This window comes from Macaca fascicularis, chromosome 10 (genome assembly GCF_037993035.2).
Source record: "Macaca fascicularis isolate 582-1 chromosome 10, T2T-MFA8v1.1".
In the NCBI taxonomy this organism is placed as follows: domain Eukaryota; kingdom Metazoa; phylum Chordata; class Mammalia; order Primates; family Cercopithecidae; genus Macaca; species Macaca fascicularis.
In genome coordinates, this window is record NC_088384.1 from 51,847,431 (window position 1) to 51,873,370 (window position 25,940).

At 39.3% G+C, this 25,940-nt stretch overlaps 1 protein-coding gene, 1 non-coding gene and 1 pseudogene across 2 annotated transcripts in view; 1 reads left to right on the top strand and 2 right to left on the bottom strand.

Annotated features, from left to right (window-relative positions):
• LOC135965270 (POTE ankyrin domain family member G-like) overlaps positions 1-21,447 on the bottom strand; it is a 35,932-nt gene extending 14,485 nt beyond the window's left edge. The window contains exons 1-10 of the mRNA XM_065521794.1: positions 21,053-21,447; positions 20,666-20,791; positions 16,131-16,245; positions 15,798-15,971; positions 12,858-12,964; positions 11,390-11,527; positions 8,883-8,953; positions 2,969-3,039; positions 1,556-1,600; positions 358-524 (exon numbers count right to left, since the gene is read on the bottom strand). Of these exons, the coding sequence (XP_065377866.1) occupies positions 358-524; positions 1,556-1,600; positions 2,969-3,039; positions 8,883-8,953; positions 11,390-11,527; positions 12,858-12,964; positions 15,798-15,971; positions 16,131-16,245; positions 20,666-20,791; positions 21,053-21,447 (1,409 nt within the window). The remainder of the gene's footprint in view (positions 1-357; positions 525-1,555; positions 1,601-2,968; positions 3,040-8,882; positions 8,954-11,389; positions 11,528-12,857; positions 12,965-15,797; positions 15,972-16,130; positions 16,246-20,665; positions 20,792-21,052) is intronic.
• Positions 10,057-10,163, bottom strand: LOC135965776 (U6 spliceosomal RNA). Its single transcript, XR_010578889.1, has one exon. It is a non-coding gene; the product is annotated as a U6 spliceosomal RNA (small nuclear RNA).
• Positions 21,448-25,441: 3,994 nt separating the features above from the next.
• On the top strand, positions 25,442-25,812 carry LOC135965323 (cyclin-dependent kinase 2-associated protein 2 pseudogene; annotated as a pseudogene).
• The last annotated feature ends 128 nt before the right edge of the window (positions 25,813-25,940 follow it).

Here is a 25,940-nt window from a genome sequence, read left to right on the forward strand (position 1 = left end):
CCTTTTGGGTATTTTGCTTATTATGTGACTGATGAAATAATCTGTAGCCCAAACTTCCATGATACAGTTTACCTATATAACAAACTGCACATGTACCTCTGAAGCTAAAATAAAAGTTCACTAAAACGTAAAGAAATTCCTTTCCCCTCACATTTGCCAATACTCGTTATTTTTCAAATAAATTAATGACTGGAAAAAATGGTAACTCATTTTTTGCTGATTTTCATTTTTCTGATTACCAGGCAAGGCTGAATATCCTACGAAAAATACAAAATTTTTAATCATGAATATTAGCCCAAATTAGGATTAGTTTGACAGCATATGGTTGTCTCCTATTAAATGTTGTCATAGGCTTACCTGTGATACTCTTCATTCTCAGTGTCAGGAAATTGCTGACTTTCAGGTGTTCTGCTCTTGCTTTGTGGAATTAATCCATCATCACCATTGCCAGCAGCGGCATCATTAGTCAGGTTTTCTGGTAATCCCATATTATTACTTCCGTGCTTCTTCATGTCTTCTTCAGCCTTGAGTGGAAGTTTGATATTAAGGATATTAAGGATATTCACTTTATTGAATAAAAAGAACCTTTTTAATGGATTTTATCGATTGACTCAGTTTGTCATTATTGTAGTCATTAAAAATATTTCACACTTAAGTTTGATCATATATACAGAACAATTACCCTCTAATTTTAAGATGTAATTATCATATCATTGTAAAGTTTGCTTCATTTCTGTTTGACTGAATAAAATAGAATTTTTCAAAATTCAAAAAGGGCCCTCCTTCATTTTGTGCTTTTATTCCCAACGACTCTTCAGAATCTTATATATGTATTTATCCCATTTGACTCGTGGGAACACACAAATAAAAAGACAAAGATGCAAAATGTGTCTTCTTCTGTCTTTACCACCTAGATCTCACATTAAGCAGTCAGATTTAGAGGATGAGACACTGTGAGGCTTCAGGAATAGAAAGGAAGATTGCCCTTTTCTGCACTGAGATATTCTTCTCCCCCACTGCCTTTGATCATTTTTTTTCATTTGGTCCCTGGGATATCAAAAACATGATGGTTCTCACTGAAACATGGGAACCAAAGTTCGCCACAACACAAGGAGCAGAGTGAAACTGCTGAGGTACAAGCGTGGATGCCCAGAAAATAAGATGCTCCCCAAATTTCACATTCCATAGCCATACGATTTTCTAGCTGGAAGATACACAGAATAAGAAATTATCTTCTTTAGCCACATTAACTATTGATAATCAGACTAAAACCAAGAAAGATAAAATGGTTGATCCAAAGCTCCTAAAGTCGCATGACCTAGCACTTTACGGCACCATTCAGGATTATTCCATAATAATGAAAGAATATTTCTGGGGTTTGTATCTCTTTAAAACTCAATCTACAGAATTCTTTCTGAGTTAAATATTAAATTTTTCACTGATGATTTATGCTACTTACATGATAGGATCATGTATGCCTATACTTACAACACTTTATTAAACAACATAATGTAAACATCTAATTCAACAGAAACGTCTGAATATAATGGTATACCTCTCTATCACAATCCTTGTTTATTTCTGGTTCTTGAGACATTTCCTGCAAATGCAAAAATAGAAGGTTAATTTGTTGTATTTCTGTGATGTTTCCTCTTTTGGAATGCATGTTTTAAAAATAAGTTTATTTTCAGTAATCAAGTATAGACAATGAAAAATTAGAAAATAATTAAAATTAAAATTTAACTGTTAAAATAAATAATTAATTAAAATTAAAAATTAACTTTTTAATCTACGTTCAGCTACTGCCACATCACTGGCTTCTGACTAACATGGGAAAAATAATTCACCTTAGTCAACGGGAGAAGATCAACATGAACCAGCAAACTTAACTTTGTCACCATTTGTTTGGACTCCACTTAATTTGTTATGTGTTAAATCTGCCAAAAATGCATCGGCGGATGATTTGTAGTGTTGCAAAGTCTTCCTCACTTGAAAAGAGTTTACCTCACCAAACCCTAACCAGTGAGCCTCTACAGATTACTAACTGGATTGTAGGCATGCTTTCAATTATTAGGAGCTGAAATCAACACCAAACAGAAAGAAAAGCAAATTCTTAAATTTTAATTGAGATTATATGTTGTAATATGATAGTGTTATGTATCTAGTTTATCTGCTTAAGTCCAGTTCTAATATATTCTAATGTGTACTAACGACAGTGGATAAAAATTTTAATAATCTGTACTGATTTTCTGCAACTGCAGTAAGTTCAAATGTTATTGTGTTTCTGCACTAACACCAAAGGTCCCATTCTGCAAGATACGATTCTTGTAATAGGCATTTGGGTTGCTTTTATGACCTGGTTCCCTCCCTGAAGAGAAACGCTGAGGTCAATGAGAGATCACAAGGCAGAATATATCTTTCACCTTGCTATCAGTGACTGCAATATAAAACTGCAGATTTTCAATCACTGGCCATGATTACTCTTCAACCACGAATCCAGCTCAGGGACCATCAGTGTTACATTGCTCATAATTCTATTGCTTAATAACATAATCCAATAATTGATGTTACTTTCTTTATCATGTCAGGGTGTTGTAAGAATAAAAGAACAAAGTTCTGGAATTTCTTTTGCCTCTATTCCAAAAGGAAAGATTACCTATAAGCTAATCAAAAAGGCAGATAAGAATATTTTAAATAAGAATATTGTAAAGTAAGAGTATTTTAAAGTTTATAGTGGTTATGTTTTTTAAGTTAAGTTTCAAATGCTAACTTAGAATCTATTGATTCTTCTGTTAATGAGATTGCTGAATTTATTAAATTTTATGAATCTATTAAAAAGTTCTTAGAAAAAAGAATCTATTGATTCTCAAAACCTAGTCTGAAAGATAATTTCATTTGGACTACCTAATATTATTAAAGCAAAGAAAACAACATTAAATCAAACATTTAAATGTAAAATTTTCCATGCCTCTGGCTGGCTATTTTCACTGCCTTTAAGCCTTTGTGATTCTTCCTCTGATGTCAGCTTTAAGTCTTGTTCTGTTGAGAAATCCATATATTCAGTTAAAATGAACCACTTAGAACAGTTAAAAACTATTGCCTTTATAAAAATAGATTTAAGACAACATTTTATTTTATCTCATAAATTGAGTGTTTAGTGTTTCATGAAATAGTTACTTAGGAAATCATTCTCTAAGACTTCAACAAACCACTTGGGGAGACGCCTGATGAGATTCACTCACAAATTCATCCACCCAACATAAATGAACAAAACCACCAGAAACACAACTTTAAAATACAGTAGAAACATATAAGGTAACACAGTATGTTGTTCTCCACTTCCTAATCATGAAGCAGTAAACGTAATGAAAAGGAAATTTAGTTTTAAAGAGAAACAAGTTTTCCTGCACTTAGCTACTCTGACTCTAAGGATAGTAACAGGCAGGGCCCAGGTAAGGTCATGTTGACCCTGTCCAAGAAGCCAGAGCCCACAGGTATGGGTCCAGACATCCCAGAGCAAGGTTAAGAAAACAAATTCCTTTACCGTCTCCCCTTCCCCTCAGCATTTACTCATAGCTCTTTGTACAAATGTTTATATTTTGCAAGTTCCTCTTTTCCTTCAATGTAGTTGCAAAGTCACAAGCTATGCTGAGGTTGCAAAACTGTCACTATATGATTAACTGCCTTTGTTCTGCTTCTGTAAGCTTGCCTTTATAAGCCAGGCTCTGTCTTTGTTCAGGACTCAGCATTTGGATGCAAATCCACTGAACTGGTGTGCACCTAAATAAAATCCTCCTGTTTCACCCACTGGGTCTCTCCTGCCTCCTGTTTTCTGCAACAATAGTACCTTATAAATGATTTCCAAAACTACTACTGACACCTTTATTAGTGCACAATGTCTTCCTAATATCTAAAATGTTTCCCTCTACTATTCTGACAAATTTATTTTTTTTTCTTTTTTTTTTTCTTCTTCTTCTTTTTTTTTTTTTTTTTTTTTTTTTTGAGCCAGGGTCTTTCTCTGTCACCAGGCTGGAGTGCAGTGGCACAATCTCAGCTCACTGCAACCTCTGACTCCCTGGTTCAAGCAATTCTCCTGTCTCAGTCTCCCAAGAAGCTGGGATTACAGGCATGCACCATCATGCCCAGCTAATTTTCATATTTGTAGTAGAGATGGTGTTTCATGATTGGCCAGGATGTTCTTGATCTTTTGACCTTGTGATCCACCTCCTCCAGCCCCCCAAAATGCTGGGATTACAGTTGTGAGACACAACAACTGGCCTTATTTTCATCTTTTAAAACAATGATATGTGAAGTCTTCCTTGATTCTGCATGTCTTTCCCCAGATAAAAAGGTACCTCCTTCTTGAGGCTGCCTTGTGACTTCACTGATTTTTCTACCACATCTTTACCACCTGAATTGTACATTATTCCCCCACATGTCTGTCCCCTCTGCTCCAAGACTGCAGAGAACAGTCCTGCACATCATCTTTGTAAAAACAGTCTTCATTTTACTCAGAAATTTCTTATTGAGTCCTGCTACATACATGCTAGGCATTAGGGTTTAAAAACAATGAAAATAAAGCATATCAGGGATGGCTTTTCTAGAACACATGCCCAAGCACAGACTGAAATATTGAGGCTAGCCAGATTAAAAGCGGTAGAGGGAAGGAAAGGGTAACAGCATTCCACACAGCAGCAAGAGCAGGAGTGAGGCCTGAAAGAGTGAACGAGTGAGTAGGACATTACCAGCAGCTCAGTAATGCCAGAGAAAGGGCACACAGGGAAAAGGGCTAAAGATGGAGAGTGGGGCAGAAGTCAGATTATGAAACCTGATGTGTAATTTTAAGATGCTTGGACATTAATGTTCAAGAGTGATCCCTGGTCCTATCTGCATTTAGAAAAATATCATTTTAATGCCAAAACCAATATTCCTAGTGAGCCAATAGTCATTAAGACAAGGTGACAGATAGCTCTTGTGGACACAGCTGAGATGTTACTATGTAGCAAATTCTCAATAATTCTCATGAGCACTTGGAAAGTCAATTCTATAATAAGTCAAAGAAATTACAATAAATCACTTAATATTTGGTTTGGGAAGGTGCTTTCTAAAGTTATAGTGCATACGAATATAATTCCTAGTTGCGAATTCAGAGATGTGACAATAAAGCAAGGAAACTACACTGTGTTTGAGTCAGTAATCTTCAGATTTCTATCTCGTCTTCTTACCCGGTCTGTAAATTCTAAGTATAATCTTGGTACTCACTCTCAAGTTTATGTTAAATACTAGCCTATAAAAAAACACTCTTTCTCTTACTTCTTTTTGTTATTTATATGTTGCTGTTATTAAAGGAAGAACACAAAAATGCCCCACTGAAGGGATTCTGGGATTTGGTTGCAGGCTACAAGAAGGGAAAAACAGAAAGCATATTTTGCAGAAAATAGTATTTTAGAAATCAGAACTATGACATGAAGTCAAGCAGGGCACTCTAGGACTGAATTTGCTGTGCTTCTTTAATACACTCCTTGCTCTCTTTCTTTTCTGGCAGCCGTGACTCACACAGGTCATGGAGACTATCATTCCCTAAGAGGAACACAATTCTGATATTCATCTTTATCTATTAAGTTCACCTATCCCAATTCTGTGTTCTGTGGATGCCGACTTTCGGTCACTGATGGTGATACACATGGATGATGAAAATGATGACATTTTCATCAACTTTCAGATTCTTTGATCTTTGATAAGTCTTGTTACTGAGAGTCAAAGTAGTAGGATGTGAGTTATAAATGCTGGTTATCCAATTACCTACTCAAAATATACTACATGAATATTCCATTAAACATGCATAGGAAAAAAATGGTCATTTCTGCTGACCTGCACCTCTTTGCTCTTCTGTATTCACCAGAAAATTTCCTACTCCTTCCTCATGTCCAGGTTAAATACTAGTGTACGACCTGGAAACCTGTAAATCATCTGACATTTCTCTCGGTCCCCCAAGCCTTTCTCATTCAATTATCACTAAATCATATGGACTATACCTCTCTTCTGCCTCTGCTTTATATTTCCACTGCCACTGGGAACACAAACTTAACAAAATGGCTTCTATTTAAAAGAAAACCGTCAACTACTAATGTTAGTTCTTACATGAAAAAATTAAGCAAAACAAATAAAAAGGCATAACACCATAAAAACAAAGACCAACATATTAAAATGAGTAACTGAGATTCCTAATTTTATTCCACCATGGATGGGTGAAAACCTTATAATACATTGATACTAGTCCAAGGATGTGTGACGGAAACTATAGCTGACTATTGCAAAAGCTTCCTTTGTCTCCTGGTTTCTTTCCATGGTAACCTTCCACCAATCCCAGGAAACTATAGGCCACAGTCCAAATTAAATCTGCCTTATGGTTTGTAAATAAAGTTTTATAGGAGCTCAGTCATGCCTGTTTGCTTACATAGAATCATGGTGGCTTTCACTCTACAACAGCAGACAACAGCAGGGGTAAGTAGTTATGACAGAGACCACATAGTCTAAAATATTTCCCGCCTGGTCCTTTACAGGAAAAGCTTGCTAACCCATTTTACACCATAATCAGAATGCCTTAATACTCAAATTTAATCTTGTGACTCCCCTGCTCCCATGTCTCCAATGAGCCCCTGCAGCAAACATTGTCGACTCCCTACCAATAGCCATTCCTTATTCTTTCTTGCAGAAGAAACACAAGTCTATTGGGATGTTTATTATCCGAATCTCCCTCCTCAGCCTCAGAAAGAGAAACGTTAATTCTAAGCTAATCACGTGTTTGCATTCCCAGTGCCTGGTTTGGGAATGAGCAGGTAGTGTAACACAGCCAATGAAATGTTACAGGAAGCCCCTTGTGTGCTTCTAAGTTTTCTCCCTGTTTAGAAAACACAGGTGAAGAAAAGAAGCCCTTGAGATGTTGTGTTGTGAGAACAAGATGTTTGGAGCTGTTGCAGATTACCCGACCATGAAAGGAGACATGAATAAAACACTGTCGACAGCACAGAAAGAGGGACAAGAGGGATCCCTAGGATATCACTGAACAAACAAAACAACTCTGGTTCCTACTGTTTTCACCACTGTTCATCAGTATTTGCAGTCCAAAGCATTCTACCTGGTAAACTTCCCATGGCCCACAGGACGAAACCTACTCATTTCTGCAGTATTAAAAAGTCTGTCATAAACTTGCCTTACCCAAGTATTCACCTCATTCCCAACCTCTGGTATCTCACACTTTTGGTGCTAGCAAAAGTGAACTGCTCAGAAACCCTGCAAAGTTCACTCAAGCATCTTGTCTTTTGCACTTGCTGCCCTTCCTGCCAAACAGGCAATCTCCTTAGATGTTCCTTCTGGCCAACACACAATCTTGTTGCATGTTCCTTCTGTCAAACATTATTCTTCTGCTTTTTTACCTAGAAAAATTCTTCTCACTCTGCATGCTTCCCTTGAATCATACCTACTTTTTTTTTTTTTTTACCAAAACTTTCATTCCTCATCACATATGTCTGGCACATAATCAATATATAATAAATTAAAAGCTTCCAGTGGGCATCTAGCACACAGTAAGAACTGAATAAAGTAGTGAAATAAAAAAATAATGGCAATGATAATAACAAACTCCTGTCTGTATTTTTAATTGTGTTCTGTTGCATTAGAAAAATGGTTAGTATCTAAAAGACATTTGATAGTTATTTGTTAAGTGAAGTGAAAACATAAATGGAAATATTTTCTTTGTAAATTCTATTGAAAAAGCACAGAAATGAAATAGAGACAGCTCTATTATGAGAACCTTAAGGATCAAAACTACATCTGCTCCGTCTTTATCTCCTGCAACTTATAAAACCAAACTTATAAAAGTTCTTTGATAAATTGATGGCTAAATTAAAGGTGTCCTCATACCGTTTGGGTTATACAATGTATTAGGTGTCCACAACCAGGTAGCATACTAGCATTTTTGTTATTGTGAAACATTTTTCTAATTTTATTATAATCTCCTGAGCCTAGAGTTGAGAAATTTGTATATTTATTATGACAATCTTTTGGCAAATGGTAGCAGAGCATTTGTTCTAACAAAATTGCTGTTATCATGACAACTAACCAGCAGGTAGAAGAGCACATCTTGCTCCAACAAAGTAAATGTGTCTCTTTCCAACTTCAAATGAGGAGGAATGAAGTCAGTAATAGTGAGACCTTTTTGGGACAAGCATATGTAACATAACTTTGCTTCAGCATTCTTTTGAGATCAAAAGTTCCTTACTTTTACTTTTTTATCTATGGTAGGACCACCCAGAGCAGGGGTCCTCAACTCCCATGCTACAGACCGGTAGCAGTCCATGGATTATTATGAACCACACCACACAGGAAGAGGTGAGCAGCAAGCAAACCAGGGAAGCTTCACCTGTACTTACAGCCAACCAATAATAATGGCTCATATTATTGCCTGAACTCTGCCCCTTCCTAGATCAGTGATAGCACTAGGTACTCATTGGAGCATGAACCCTGTTGTGAACTGCCCACCCAAGTGATCTAGGTTGTGTGCTTCCTATGAGAATCTAATGCCTGATGATCTGTCACTGTCTCATGTTGCCCCCAGATGAGACCATCTAGTTGCAGAAAAACAAGCTCAGAGCTTCCACAGATTCTACATGATGGTAAGTTGTATAATTATTTCATTATATATTACAATGTAATAATAATATAAATAAAGTAGCACAATAAATGTAACATGACTGAATAATCCTGAAACTATCCCCACCTTCCCCCAGCCCATAGAAAGACTGTCTTCCACAAAACCGGTCCCTGGTACCAAAAAGATCGGGGACAACTGACCTAAAGTAATTCACTATCACAAGTGTTACCTGGATTGCTGTTTTCAGAAGAGATTTTTAGCATCTGTTTTTCTTTGTAGTCAGAAAGTAATTGGCAAATTCTATGTATAAAAATGTAAGAAACCAAATTACTATTTTAATACTGATGTAAAACACTTACCAAATATAAAATTCTTAGAGTATTTCAAACAATATCATAATATCAGAACTTAACAGTATTATCCCATCCACTTATGAGTACATTCTACAAACTTCTCTTGAAGCTTCTAAGAAGACAAAAATGTAGGGTGAAATGCTCATAAATTGAGAGCAGTGTGACCCAGTAAATTAGCTTGCATTAGCATGACATAATAGAAAGTGTTCCAACTCTGCTTAAGTCCTAGCTCCATAATGAACAGCTGCTATTTGTTCTTGGATGACTTGCTTATCTTCTTCAACAAAGTGAGGACTTTGCTGCCTTCTTTCACTAGGTTGTTACAAAGATTTAACAAGATAACATTTTTTAAATGCTCAGAGAAATAGTAAAGCAAAGGAATAATCTGTTCCTAAACATTATAACTAAAATTATCTTGGAATCCCAAATAAAACCCAATGCATATTTTGTTCATAGGTTCTAATATGCAAATGTTATAGTTTTCAGCAAATGTTATTAAGTCTTAATTTTGCTTCTTAGTTTTCCTGCTCCTTAGGGCTTATAATTCTGGGCATCTCAACTACGTCTTAGTTTGTAACTAAATTTACTCATAAATATCTCATTAAAGTAGATAATGTGAGTGTCCACTATTACGGAGTTGACCAATCACACCAACGGCAGAAAAACCAATGGATGTTAAGACCTGGCTTGGACCAGTGATCCTTCTCTACCGACTCCAACTCTGAGCCAGCGGATGTTTCTTAGGATAATGGTTTATATTGATGTTCAATTCCAGCTGACATGGAGACCAAAACTCTACCTATATGTTTTTTAGTTTCCATGAAGAAGTTGTAAGTTGACATTCTCTAATTTTTGACATACACACTAACAACATATTTTGCACCAAACACATTATTCAGCTCTGAATCACCTCATAGACCATCTTACATGACTATTTTTTTAGTGCAAATCACAATTTCAATATTTTGGTGGCACCCATGTTTTGCTTTGATTCACACTGTTTCCTTAGAGCTAGTCAGCAAATAGTCAAATGACCTTCCAGTGACTGACCAAAATATGGAATGCTTCAAAAATTTGTGCTGCTTCCTTATGCAGAAGCCATGCTAATTTTCTCTGTATTGTTCCCATTTTAGGATATGTGCTGCGGAAGCAAGCACAAAGCCCTACTTTTACACATGATTAGTGATGAGTCATGCACAGGGCTTGGTTCTGTTAAGTCCAACTAACCTACTTGAGATTCTGAGAATTCTCTTCAATGGCTCCCTGTGAGGTAGAATTTGAAAATATTTTAAAATCTTGAGTTACAGATGAAAGTAGCTTGGACGATTTTTCATTATCATGTAAAAGAGATCACTCAACGGCTGACCACAACTGGGAGCCGCTGCTTGGAGAAGGTTCATATGGGACTTTCTACTGCCTAAGGTTCTATAGAGAATATAAAGGTGCCTCATAGTACAGATCTGATAGCAAAGAAGAAGAAACAAACACTGATCTCTTTCTGTCACATTATTTGAACCCCTCTGACCCTTTAGAACAAGCCCAATTAATATCTCCCGGAGAAAAGACCAACAACGGCCTCAAAGGATTTTGTACCATGAAGGTCTCAGCTAATTCTTGGCTAAGATGTGGTTTCCACATTAAGTTCTGAATATGGGGGCAAGTGTCAATTTGCTCACTTTGTCTGCAGATCAAGTCAGGATGCCCAGCTGCCAGAGCAGGGTGCTGGTGCTTTGGGAACAATGGCTGAGCATAGAAGCATAGATATGGGAACTTAAAGACTTGAGGGATCTGAATCAGTAAAGGCATTTTGGTGTCAAAGGTCAACCATTACCAGGCAGCAGGACCAGTTTGAGTGGCAACAACGCAGCAACAGAAACAAGGGAAACATCAGAATGACTGGAATGTCCTTTTTATTCTCCTCCTTCTGACTTGATAAAAGGGACTGTCTTCCTTGGATTTAGTGAATCCCTTCAGTTATTGAAAAATTCAAGGAGTATGTAGGAAATAGTCTCCAGAAGACAGTACAAGGTTTTCTGTTAAGATGGACATTTCAAGACCCAAATAACTAATCAGAAAAATGAAAGATATGACACTGTTTTTTAATCCCATCCATAGGTGGTATACTTGGATGAAATGAACAACGTTGGGATCTCTAAGTATCAAGGTCTTAGAAGTCCTGAGATAAAGAATCCTGTATCCATTGGTACTTCTAAATTGTCTTACTTTTTTTCCGATTTCTGGCTGATGCAGGGGACTAACTGACTGCCACTCTAAAACTAGCTGAACGGCACTATGACATCTCACCTGATATATAAGATGCTATTGTTATAATTATTTTAAATCTCAATTTAACATTAACTCGCCTTTTAATGTAAACACTTACACAATATGATGACTAGAAACAGCATAGTCTCTGGCTGTCTGTTCAGATAGATCTTTAGAAGAGACATCAATATTTTGCTCGAGTAGAAGGCTGACTATACTTGCTGATCCACAACGTACAGCAAGTATCAGAGCATTTCTAAAATGACAGAGATAATTTCTCCCTTAGGAACTGTAATAAACTTATTTTAAAAGCTAATTTGATATACTTTATCAACTTAACATCTTGCCTGTCCATGCAGAATTAAAGATTTACATGCACTAAAACACACAAGCATTTGGGTGCTTAAGTGTTCATCTTTGTAAAATACCAACAAGGTTTAAAGGAAGGGACAACAAGGAAACCTCTTATCTCGGTGAGGTATTGGAAAGTAGAAGACATTAATTTAAAGTCTTTCAATGGGCAAGAAACAATGCTAGGGCCACTTATCTGAAGTGGACAAAGTTATAAGTGAAGATTTCCTTACAGCTTCCCTAGACTGATATGCTGTAATAGAAAATCAGCTAGAGGGTAAGATAAGTAAGAGCTCTCTGCTTGCTGAAAGCAGTAATATTAATAATAATGGTAAGAATAGTCATAAGAGTTTCAGTTAATGATGCCAATAAGCATGTGCTAGGCACTGAATTAAATGCCATATATATCTTCCTTACTTATGCACAATCAATTTGAAGGATATATTCTCCTACTTTTCAAATATGACAACACATTTGGTGGTAAATAAGATTCCCAAGGTCACACACTTACCAAGTAAGAAAGCTAGGGATTAAACCCAGTCTTGTGTGAATCCAAAGCCTAGCTCTTTTCTCTTTATCACCCACCTACGGCTTGCCTTCATTAAAGGAAAAGTGTATCCACTAAAAACTATCTTCACTCCCTCTCTCCATACCAATTAAAAATAAAACCATCAAAATACACTGGAAATAAAAAAGCAAAAGCTGTTGGACCCACAGTATGTGGGAATAGCAATTAATTGTCAAGTAGGGATAAGCTAACATTACTATTCTTCAAACAAGGCAACTTAAAGCAGAGTCATTGAATAGAAAAAAGGATTTTCAACTCCTATTTATGTTTCATGCAGCATATTTAGCAGAAAAGCATATAAGATACAGAGGTTAAAAACTACTAGAAAAAGTTAAGAAGTTCAATACTGGGTCATAAAGTAAACTAAAAGCTAAAGTTCACATTTCATAAAATTAACATGAAATCCCTTTAGCTAACATAATATCATCTAACCAAAAACACCATACAACAAATAACATCAGTCAATACAATAAGAGAAGATGAATCCTACTAAAACTGTTCTTCATGTTGCCCAGTCCAAATAATTGTTTTTCTACTTAACTGATTTGTGTTGATACTCATCACTATGTCCCAATAAGTATAATTTAATCTTACTAATTTATTATTTATGACTTGAGTGACTGCTATCAATCTCGAACAACACACAGATTAAAAGAAATAACTATACCTTCCACATCTGTCACATGCACTTAAATTAGCTTTTTTCTTGATTAAAAATTTCACCACTTGCTGTTTTTGTCCATGTACACCAAGCAAAAGTGGTGTGAGGCCATGCTGTAAAACAATATAAAACAAAAACAATATGTAATTCAAAAAATTACCTATTTCTCAGCTGAACTGGAAACTTTATATAAGATCCCATGGACTTACACTCATAGAAAGTAAATCAAATGTAGCTGCTTCCATCTCACTCTTCTGTGCTTTCCCACATGCTGCTGCTTCCCTTGGAAACACCCCTTCGCTGCCTGACCACATCAACTCTGATCATCTCAAAAACTCACTTTCAACGTTTACTGCTTCTAAGACTCTTTGCTTCTAACCCAGCATTTGGCATGGCACTTTTGGATGATGATTTTTTTTCCATTTAAACAAAGAGCTTCTTGAGGGCAGGGGATGTATCTTTTATCTCTATATTATCCAACCCTAAGACAAAATTCTTGTGTATAAAGCAAGAATTTGAATGTAAAATATTTCTTTAGTTTCACGTGTTTTACCAAAAGTTCAAGCTCCAATGTGCAATAAAAATTGCTATTAATACTCCTACTGCCCATTTGAAGAATTTTCCCATTCATTCATTTAAAATCTATTTGTATTTACTTTTTCCAGATTGTTAACTAAATCATCAGTTCATAGGATTACTGAAACTAACAGAATTCCCGTCTGTATTCTTAATAACTCCATGGTTTTTAGTGTTTAAACCTGCCATCTTGATTATGTCAAAGCTCTGCAAACATAAGAGACATAATGGATAGTCCACAATACAGCTTCAATTGATTAAAAAAAAGGTTTAGAATTTGCTACAATTCTAATTGAGAAAACTCTGCTCTTAACAATGACTTACTGACCTAAGCACTTGAATATCTGAACAAAGAGACACAAAATCCTGAGAGGGCCATTCTCTACTTAATGAAAGACTACTCACTGCAAATTTCTAAAGACCTTCTGATTGGCAGGGAAGAACTGAAGGCATAAAGGAAAAGGTATTATTCCGTAAGCTGATAGTGCCAATAATATTCATTTTAATGTCTCATCCACATATAAAAGTCAGACTTGGCCAGGAATGGGGCTCACACCTGTAATCCTAGCATTTTGGGAGGCTGAGGTGGGTGATTCACTTGAGCCCAGGAGTTCAAGGTCAGCCTGAAAAACATGGCATTAACCTCATCTCTACTAAAAAACAAAAAAAACAAAAAACAAAAACAAAAAAAAACACTGAGATTGGAGAACCACCTGAGCTTGGGGAGGTCAAGGCTGTGGTAAGCTGTGATCACACCACTGCACTACAGCCTGGGGAACAGATTGAGACCCCATCTCAAAAACAAACCAAAAAAAAAGTTAGATTAATGTTATTGGAAAGGAAAGATTTAAAGGAATTAGCACATATCCAACTCCAACTCTTCTAGAAATATCTTAAGTTTCTGAGACATAAGAATTTACATATTACACTTATGTATTCATGGTTCTTGAGCAGAAGTGTATCCAGATTTTGAGAAATTTGTTGTTGTTGTTGTTGTTGTTAGAGACAGGGTCTCATTATGTTGACCAGGCTAGACTCGAACTCCTGAGCTCAAGCAATCCTCCCACCTCAGACTCCCCAGCAGCTGGGACTACAGCCATGCAACACCATGCCTGGCTTCAAGGAAACATTTTTAAATGTACATATTAGATTTACTCTATGAAAATCTTCAGGGGGAAAGCCTAGACTTGTGGATTATTTAAAAATTTTCCTGAGGTAACTGGAATGCACAACTCTAGCTGGAAGCTAGTGCAATAGATGATTACTTCAGTCTCAGCGCTCATCCACATAACCAATTCCCTTTATCATTTGAGGATTTGGCCAAAAAGAGGAAAGAGTAGGAGAGAGACTCATTTGCTGAAAACATCACATAATTTTCCCCAGTAAGAGTAGAACAAGGTCTAGTAAACTCAAAATCCAACCTGATCTTGCTCCTTATAAGCCCCTTATCACCCACCTTCCCATCAAGATATTCTAGAGTTGAAAGCAGAGTTGAGACTCCAATTGGCCATTTTTACCAGAATAGGACACTAAGTCAGTTAATTACTTGTCGTTCCCTCTGCTCAAGTGTTTCCCACTACATTACCACCTATTCATTGCCTATCTGGATCCTCAGAGGCTTCCTGAAATTGATCTCTAAGCAGTTTACAACCCACTAACTCCCTCTCCCAAACTGAAAACTGTCATTCTCTAAAATTGAAAAGAACCTTGTCTCACCATACAAAGGAAACAAATGAATGATCAACAGCAACACACACACACACAGAAAACCTCTTCATGGTCTTTCCCTCCATTACCTAATTTCCAAATTGGTCTTGATATTTCTGATTGCTGTCTTTTTCCCTTTCCGCTTCTGCCTCATGTGCAATCAGAAATATCTTAAGACTTGTCACTGAGAAAAAGACTTGTCACTGAGAAATCAATCACCTCATATCTATTACTGTTTTTTGTTTTGTTTTTTTTTTTGGGGGGGGAACTTGCCAAAGGGGCAGGATTACTATTCACTGAACTGTGTTTGAGTTTTCTTGGAGTTTTAATGTAAAACCTATTTCCAGGGCAAATTTTGTCATTTTACATTTATTAGGGGAAAAAAAAACCTGGCATGAAAAAAAACAAAGTATTACCTTTTACAAATTCAGTGTTTTTTAAAAAAACATAAACCACAAGAGCATTAAAAAAAAAACTGTACCCTCGAATGCTTCTTTAAAAGTAACAATATTTAAAATAAAGTCTTAGATAATTAACTCATTTCAAAATATTTTCATTCAGGTTATGCTTGAGCTTCCAAATATGGAAAACTGGCTCTTACCCAGGTCAATGTTAAAATGAATGCATTTCAGTATTTTGAAGATGAAATTGGTAGACCTATACCTTGTTTTTTGATTCAATATCAGCACCGTATAAGAGCAGTGCTTTCGCCATTAATTTATCTTCATTGTAGATAGCATAGTGTAGAGCAGTATTTCCATACTCATCTGGAATATTTGGATCAGTGCCATGTTCCAGCAACATTAATGCACATTCATCTTCTTGGCATTGTACAGCCTGTCAGTATTAGACCAAAAATAAATTATAAGTCCTGAGAATTAAAACTAACATTCCACAGCTTTCACCAACTAGTTCCATTTAAATGAGAAAACTCATTTTTATGCTATGTATTGAAATCAAAGCCATCTCATGCTGATATAGTTGACTACTGCATACCTTGATCAGAGCTGTCCTCTTTTTGTTGTCAAGGACATCAAGTTGACATCGTCTGTCCAGCAGGAGTTTTACTATTTCTGAATTCCCATTGGCAGAGGCCAGATGTAGAGCAGTCCTATGAGAGTGAGAATACTTTTTAGGAAATTGTAGTGCACTATCTACAGCTACATCAATGATTCATGCAATAGCAAACACAGAATAGCCTGCTATTACTCTGCCTTCAAAACAAACTTAATTTCCCTTTGAAGAAAGCACACTACTTATTACCTCATGACTCACTGTATGAATGAAAGAGCAGCCTATTTGAATAGGAAGACCAGAGCCCTTGAATGGCATTCAACGTGGGCTGGAATCCTACTTGAAGCTCTGATGCTTCCCAGCTGTTGCTTACCTTTTTTGGCTCTCAATTTCCTCATCAATAAAATGGGAATGAAAAGAGTCGATTTCTCAGAGGAAACCACAGTATTGCTTAAATAAGACTCTACACGAAAGATATAGAATAGTTCCTAACACAAATAACAGCTCAGTAATTGTAAGATATTATAATTTTTACTAATACCATTAAAGACAACATTTGAATTCAGTGAGATGATACAATTATACCTACACTTTCAGGTATGTTTTAAAGATTACAGGTAACGATGTATTTTAGTGATTCTAAGATGATCATTGTCTCTATGTTTCACCATTTCTCACACTGAAATGCCACTTATAATTCATGATTTACTATAACTATAATTGGCAGCATTTAAATAATTCTCTTATTGAGACATACAATAATGGGGCATCATACAATCCCTGGTGCCTTACATTAAGTAGAATATGTTACAATATAACACGTCTGGGGCGGTTCCAGTCAGATGACTAGCATTTAGATAAATTTTAGTTCTTAAAAGAAGTATGGAATAACAGGGCTGAGGTGAAAACACAAACAAATTTCTAAAATAATCTATTTCTTACTTTGGTTTTCAAAAACTTTAAGCCAAAGAAAGCTTGAAATTCAAATGAATGACATGGGCTCATTTTTATCAATACTTAGATTTATACAATGTATGTACATTAGATATTTCCAATCATTCATATTAGGATTTAAGACTATTATAATTCTTCTCCTTTTAAAATGAATTTATGAAACTATTTGTGGAGCTTTTTTTCCACGTTTACTTTCAGGGGTACAGGTGCAGGATGTGCAGGTTTGTTACATAGGTAAAAACGTGTCAAGGGGGTTGGTTGTACAAATTATTTCATTACCTAGGTGTTAAGCCCAGTACCCATTAGTTCTATTTCCTGCTTCTTTCCCTCCTCCCACCCTCCACCCTCTGATAGGCCCCAGTGTGTGTCGCTTCCCTCTAGGTGTCTGTGTGTTCTCATCATTTAGCTCCCACCTATAAGTGAGACCGTGCGGTATTTGGTTTTCTGTTCCCGTATTAGTTTGCTAAGGGTAATGGCCTTCAACACCATCCATGTCCCTGCAAAGGACATGCTCTCGTTCTTTCTTTTATGACTGCATAGTATTCCATGCTGTTTGTGTACCACATTTTAGTTCTTAAAAGTACTAAAACAGTCTTTACCCAAGACTTATACATTTTCAGAAGGGTAGTTGAGGGTTATCTTTTACTGTTGTCTACCTTCAGAAACGCTTTTGTTTGAAAGGAGGGAAGAAAAGTTTCAATTGAGATTACCTCCTAATGCCCCAATTTTAAATCTCTCAACTTGCTCAGGCCCAGCAGGTAAATATGAAGTTTTCAAAGACGGAAGGATCCTGAGAGATGGTAGAATATGCCTTCCACATAATAGGTGTCTGGCTTATGTTTGATGACTAAACGGATTGAAAGAATGCATAAACACAGCTTGGGAGTTCAATATTTTTAAAGAATGCTCCTGTTGAGTAGAGCAATACATTTACAATAGTAATGGTCATTTATATTTGCTATTTTAGTTTTCATAAATATATAACTAAAATAAAATAATTAATTCATACCTTTTACACATGTTTATATATATAATGAAAAGATAATTTTATAATAAAATGTATATACAATAAAATCTACAGGAACAGGTAAACAGAAACCCTCTACTTCTCAAGAGGGTAAAAGTTCACAGAAGATAGCTATGCACAGGAATAAAAATAAATAATAAAATGTGAGAAATTATTTGTATCTATGCAAGTAGCACATTCCTTCTCTTCCCAAGGATTATTTCATTACTAGTGAAATTTAACTAAAACTTTTCAGATATTCATTGCAGAAATCACAGATAAGAGAAAGGGAAGAACTTCACTTACAAATCCCCAGAAATAAGTTTGATTATGTTTTCTACATGTTTTCAGGTAACACAAGAGCAGATTCTGTTTGTGTAGGTGTATAACAAACTGATTTTTTCCTCACTTGATATAGCAAAGCACATCTTTGCACGACAACATATCTCTGTATCTACTGACACCTTCAATGGTTACATGTTATTCCATCCTATGGATGCACTGAAATTTTTTCATAAAATCTTTATGTGAGCTCTTCTTAATACACTGCTATTTTAAGCAATACTAAGAAAAACATATGTCTCTATTTCATATAGATATTTCAGTATAATAGAGTTGATAGGTAAAAGGCATACACATTTTTAACATGTGGTTCTTATCATCAAAGTGTGTTAGAAAAGTTGCAGCAGCTTAAACTTTCAGCAACTACATAAGTACCACTGTTCTTCACCCTCACAAACCTTGTGGATAGAAGACAGTATTTCATTCCTTTATTTATTTATTTTTATTATTAATTAGTTTATTTATTTTTGAGATGAAGTCTCATTCCATCATCCAGGCTGGAGTGTAGTGGTGCAATCTCAGTTCACTGCAACCTCCACCTCCCTGGTTCAAGCAATTCTCTTGCCTCAGCCTCCTGAGTAGCTGGGATTACAGGTGCATGCCACCATGCCTGGCTAATTTTTTGTATTTTTTAGTAGAGACGGGGTTCCACCATGCTGGCCATGCTAGTCTCAAATTCTTGACCTCGTTATCCACCTGCCTTGGCCTGCCAAAGTGCTGAGATTACAGGCGTGAGCCACCGCAGCCGGCCTTTCATTCCTCTTCTAACTTCAATAGAAAACAGTATTTCATTCCTCTTCTAACTTAAATTCCTTCTCTTACCAGGAACACTACGTTTTCCTATGTGCACAGGTCACTGGTAGATATGCAAAAAAGTACCTTGCCCAATCTTAAATTGAGCTTATTTTATTATATCTGCATATATATGCTTGGTTCAGTGGCTCAGGCTTGTAATCTCAGCACTTTGGGAGGCTGAGGCGGGTGGATCACAAGGATAGGAGTTCAAGACCAACCTGGCCAAGATGGTGAAATCCTGCCTCTATTGAAAATACAAAAAATTAGCCGGGTGTGGTGGCGGGCACCTGTAATCCTAGCTACTCAATAGGCTGAGGCAGAGAATTGCTCGAACCCGGGAGGCGGAGGTTGTAGTGAGCTGTTATTGCGCCACTGAACTCCAGCCTGGGCAACAGAGTGAAATTCTGTCCCAGAAAAATAAATAAATAAATAAATAAATAAATAAATAAATAGTTGCATATATAAATAGGCTTTTGTGTTTTCTTCTGGTATTTTTCTCCTTTTGTATATTTAAAAATTTTAATCTATACTCCAGGAACTTACTTTTGTGACATAAAAATCTAGCTAGTTTTCTCCAAACAGCATGCATTTCATTTATTAATGATTAATCTTGCTTTATCAATATGAAACATCACCATTATCAAGTGCTAAATTCTTACATATATTTGGGTATTTCTGGATTTCCTATTCTGTTCTATTCATTGATATTTTTTCAGCTGTTAGTAAACAATTTGTGGAAATAGCACATTCACATTTTGATATCTGGAAAAGCAAGTCTTTTTCCGTTCTGTTACAAAAAATTAACTTATTACAGCAATAAAATACAGGATGTGCAGTGTAAAAATGCTAAAACTTTGCTATTTTTATTTGGCTTACGTAAAAGTGATAAACACAGAAAAAGCTCACATCTTAAGAAAAACGAATCTTCCTATTCAAGGACACAAACCATCTTCCCATTTCAGTTTCCTTGTAAGGTTCCTCAGTAAAGGACATATTTACATAGGGTACATTGATATCAAATCCATATTGGATTTTATTTGAAAAATATTTAGCCCAGAAGTTGATATATTATGGGACTTAGTTCTCAATATACACCTTTCTATAATGTATAGAACATTGTTTAAAAATGTGTACGTTAAAAATAATCTGCTGCATCGACTTGATTTTGCGAGTTAAGTCACTTTCATACAGTCTATTAGTGTTCTATAAGGGAAATTATAATCGGATAGGAAATCAGCTAAAGTTTTGTTTCTGTGTTGTTGTTCATAAAGGGCCTGTGCCCTGACCTCTCTGAGGTTTCCACACCCAGGGTGGTGTGGGGCCTGCGGAGGAACAGAAAGCCAGGACCCCGATCCCTCCAGGAGGGTATGCCCCCATCATCCCCCCACGTCCCGCCTCCTCCCAGCCCAGGCCCGGTTACCTCTTTTGTTTGTCCGTCTTGTTCACGTCAGTGTCCCTGAGCATGACGATGAGATCCTTTCTGGGGACTTTACCCCACCAGGCAGCTCTGTGGAGCTTGTCCAGATCTTCTCCACGGACGTGGTACCTGGGCTCCATGAAGGCGCTGTCGTCGTAGTCTTCCCAAGCTTCCACGTTGCTCTCCCCGCGCCCCTTGCAGCTGGGGACGTGGTACCTGGGCTCCATGAAGGCGCTGTCGTCGTAGTCTTCCCAAGCTTCCAGGTTGCTCTCCCCGCGCCCCTTGCAGCTGGGGACGTGGTACCTGGGCTCCATGAAGGCGCTGTCGTCGTAGTCTTCCCAAGCTTCCACGTTGCTCTCCCCACGCCCCTTGCAGCAGGGGACGTGGTACCTGGGCTCCATGAAGGCGCTGTCGTCGTAGTCTTCCCAAGCTTCCACGTTGCTCTCCCCGCGCCCCTTGCAGCGGGGGAAGCAGTGGCAGCACCACTTGGCCATCTTGCTCCTAAGTGTCTTCATAGCAGAGTCATGGTGGTCCCCAGAAGTGCCCACGTTGCTCTTGTCGCTCCTCCTGCAGCAGGGGAGGCAGTGGCAGCACCACTTGGCCATCTTGCTTCTAAGTGTCTTCATAGCGGAGTCGTCCTGGTCTCCAGAAGCACCCACGTTGCTCTTGCCACTGGCCCTGTAGCAGGGGAAGCAGTGGTGGCACCACTTGCCCATCTTGCTCCTGAGACCAAATGGCTTCTTCACGGTGGAGGCAGCCGGTATTGAAGAAACCTCAGCCACCATCTGCTTTGAACAGCCAGGGGAGGCCGGTACTAGCGAGCACATTGCGTCTACCAACCAGTTTCACCAACTAGCAGGAAATTCTGGGTTTCCGATCTGTTTGAAGACAAAGGTTAATCCCAGCCAAAACCTGCCAACCCCAGCAGGCGAGCCCAGCCCACCCCACCCGGGAAAACCCACACCCAGCCGGGGAAAGCCCACGCCCACCCGGGGTGATCCCACGTCCCCCCCCCCACCCAGGAAGGGCCAACCCCCGCCCCGCCCCGCCCCGCCCAAAGGAAACACCCAACCCAGCCAAGGGAATGCCAAGCCCAGCAGCGAAAAGGTCAAGCCCAGCAAAGGAACGCGATGGAGGAAACGTCAATCCAAGCGAGAAACACCGGGCAAAGCGATTAACGCCGAGCCAAGCGAGGAACGCCAAGCCAAGCCAGGAACGCAGAGCCAGGCCTAGCCGTTACAGGCTAGCCAAGCCGTTACGGGGGTGCGCGTGCGGTGTGCGCGCCTCAGGCGGCGTCATTGCACGTGGCACAGACAGTGGTCAATGTGTGCAACCTGCGCACAAGTCTTGGTGCCACGAATATCAGTGACAGCCTTGCGTTCCCGGCAAACTTCGTGGGAACTGGCCGAGCCTTCAGGCCATCGAGGAGAGGCCTCTGGTTGGAAAAAGCCTCTTGAAGCAGGACAGGGGCTAGAGTGCCTGGAACTGGAGGATGCTGACAGGCTCCTCTGAGGAAAGCCCACAAGACACTCGTGGTAGTGCTGTTGCGGGTGGCCACGGCTGCTGGTCAGAGCTCAGGCTTCTTTCTTATATTTGTTTTGGTTTTAGTTTGCTACTATTTTCTACTTTCTTGATGTGATAGCTGAAATTTTATTTGAGAAATTTCTACTTTTCCATCATACACATTTAGTGAAACACATTTTCCTGCCAGCACTGGCTTTACCTGTGTTGAATCAAGTGTGATATGTCGTATTTTTATTCAGTTTAATATATTTAATAGTTTCCCTTGAGACGTTTCCCTTAGGAGTGTGCTTGCTGTTTAGCGCTATTCACAATAGCAAAGACATGGAATCAATCCAAATGTCCATCAATGATAGACTGGATGAAGAAAATGCGGTACACATACAACATGGAATACTATGCAGCCATAAAAAAAGAATGAGATCATGTCCTTTGCAGGGACATGGATGGAACAGGAAGCCATTATCCTCAGGAAACTAATGCAGAAACAGAAAGCGAAACACCTAATATTCTCACTTAGAAGTAGGACCTGAACAATGAGAACACATGGACACAGGGAAGGAAACAACACACAATGGGGCCCCTGGATGGGGGCAGGAGAGGGAGAGCATCAGGAAAAATAGTTAATGCGTGCTGGGTTTAATGCCAAGGCAATGGGTTGATATGTATAGCAAACCACCATGGCACAAATTTACCTGTGTAACAAACCTGCACATCCTGCACATGTACCCCAGAACTTAAAATAAAATAAATAAAAATGTAAAAAAGAAAAAAACCAACAAAACTAAAATGTGTGCTGTTTATCTTTCAAGTATTTAAGATTTTGCTGTTATCTTTTTTATTTTTAATTGGATGCCATTTTGGCTGGAGGATACATTCTACATGATTTCAGTTCTTTTAAAACTCTAATGTTTGTTAAAATGCAGGACACAGACCATCTTGGTTTATGTTCTGTGGGTACCTAAATGTTCTGCTGTATTCCGATGTTAGGGGGTGGAGGAGCAGGGGTTTTTGTTGTTTCGTTTTGTTTTGTTTTTTTGAGGCAGAGTCTCGCTCATTTTGCCTAGGGTGGAATGCAATGGCCTGATCTCGGCTCACTGTAACCTTCACCTCCCGGGTTCAAGCGATTCTCCTGCCTCAACCTCCCCAGTAGCTGGGATTACAAGCACCTGCCACCACACCCAGCTAATTCTAGTATTTTTAGTAGAGGCAGGGTTTTGCCATATTGGCCAGGCTGGTCTCCAACTCCTGACCTCAGGTGATCCACCCGCCTTGGCCTCCCAAAGTGGTGGGATTACAGGCGTGAGCCTCCGCACCCAGCCAAGGGTGGAGTACTTTATAAATGTCAGTGAGCGGCAGCCGCCAACATCAGTAGCTGCTGACACTGCTAGCGGCTGGGGCGGACAGCGGCCAGACCCGGGACCCAGGCTTCCTGCCACCTGCGCGTGCGGCGCACACCTGGAAGCTGTCCTCCCACAGCCTACACCGGGGGGCACAGCAAAGCTGGGACTCATGTTTGAAGGCAGGAAAAAAATTGAACGAGTAACCCAGCACTGTTCTTTCCAGATCCATCCCGCTGTCCCTCTTGTTTCCCACGTTTTTGAAAACTGGCTACTCTGACCTCAGATCCCTAAATCGCAGCCACTGAGACCTGGCTCTCAGAAGCCAAAGCCCTGGCACTTTCCAGGCTGAGCAGGAGGAGGTGAAGGCAGGCTGGAGGCTGGTCCAGGACAGCTGAGGGCTGACCATGGGGGGTCGTGCAGAGGCCACCACTGGGGCCGCTACACGTGACATGGGATTTGGGCCATTGGGTAGAAGGCGTGGAGATGGGGCACTGCCAGCGGAGCCAGGGAGGAAAGAGAACACTCTCCAAATTGTCTTCCAGGGTTTCCATGAGCATTTTATTAACTCAGAATCTGTCAGGAATAATACTAGGGAGTTACCTTTCCCTGAAGATGGCTCTTGTCAGAGTAGTGAGGTAGGCGTGTGAGGGGGAGCGGGGGAGAGGAAGAGGAATGTGAGGCTCAGTTTATACATATTAAGATCAGCAATGGTGTGCCGCTGGCAGGAGCAGAGCGAGCCTGGAGATTTGGGTGGCTGCAGTTGGTAAGTGGTTGCAATCCAGAGAGTGGGACTGAGATCCTCCCTTGTCATGTTAGCATCCCGTTTCCTGGGCGTGGCTCTGACATCCTGCAGGTGGTCATTTCACTCATGGAGGCTTTGTCTCTCTTCTATCACCCCAGACTCAGCTTCACACTCCAGGGCTGCACACCACCAGCCACCGTCATGTTAACCCCTTCCTAGGTCAATGTGTCCCTCACCTGGAGCCCAATCTGCTGGACAGCCTGGGACCGTCCATTTTCGGGGTGGTGGGCAAGCTGGTGGCCATCGTGTTGCTGTGCAAGTCGCGCGAGGAGCAGAAGGAGACCGCCTTCTACACACTGGTATGCGGCTGGCCACCAACGACCTGTTGTTCACTTTGCTGGTGAGCCAGGTGACCATCGCCACGTACATGAAGGACGGGTAACCTGGGGCCAGCCCCTGTGCCAGTACAGCATCTTCATCCTGCTCTTCTTCAGCCAGCCCGGCCTCAGCATCATCTGCACCCTGATATCTATACAGGTAATTTGTGTTCGACATTCTCAGAGGAGTTTCATAAGCTTTATGTTTTATCTGGGTTATAAACAGAGTCCTCAAATGCATAAAAAAGAAATCATGCCAGGATTGAATTTCAGCAGGAATAAGTTTATTTTACCTATTCAAAATTAAAATACTTTTTTGTTTGAAAATGTGTTTTTGTTAAAGATACGTTTTTGAAAAAATTTAGGTATATATTTAATAATGTCCCCTTTTCTATCCCAAGAAGTAATTTCATAGTTTATTTAAATTTTTTAACAAAAATGTAGCATAGATTTAAAAAAAAAAATTGCATATTTTAACTCAATATATCCAAAATACTGTGTCAACATGTAATCAATGTAAAAATTACTAGAGATAGTTTGCATTCTTTTTTCATATGAAATCTTTGAAATCCATTGTTTATTTTACATTTTAGTATGTCTCAACTAACTCAAATGTGAAATTTTCATCGAGAATATCTGAACTGTATTTAGATTAATAAAAACTGCAGTTAAAAAATTCAACACAGATTTAGTAGGGGGCGTGCAGCCAGCTTGCAAATCAGATCTCGACTGAGCGGCCAGGCAGCCAACCCCCGAGGAGCGGCCTGCTGGCATCCCCAGCGCCCAGGAGTTGAGGATGTCCTACAAACCCATCACGCCTGCCCCCAGCAGCACCCCAGGCTCCAGCACCCCTGGGCTGGGCACCCCGGTCCCTACAGGAAGTGTCCCGTCGCCGTCGGGCTCAGTGCCAGGAGCTGCTGTCCCTTTCAGACCGCTATTTAACGACTTTGGACCGCCTCCATCGGCTGCATACAGGCCATGAAACCACCTGGCACCCAGGGCTCCCAGAGCACCCACAGGGAACTGCTGTCGGTCACAGGGGAGATGGGCAAAGGGATCCGGACCACCTTTGCTGGGAGCAAGACCACCACGGAGCACCTGAAGAGGGAGATCATCCATCCCTAGTCAGAGTGCCTGGCAGAGACAGGGCGGAACCCACGCACTTAACAGGAAGCTCCTAAGCCTCCGTGTCTGGACTTTTCCCGGCCACTCCAGGGCATCTGCTTCTCCCTGGCCCTCATCCCTAGCTGCACTAACCATCCTGGGCTTCCTGTCCTGTGTCCCTTGATGGTGCC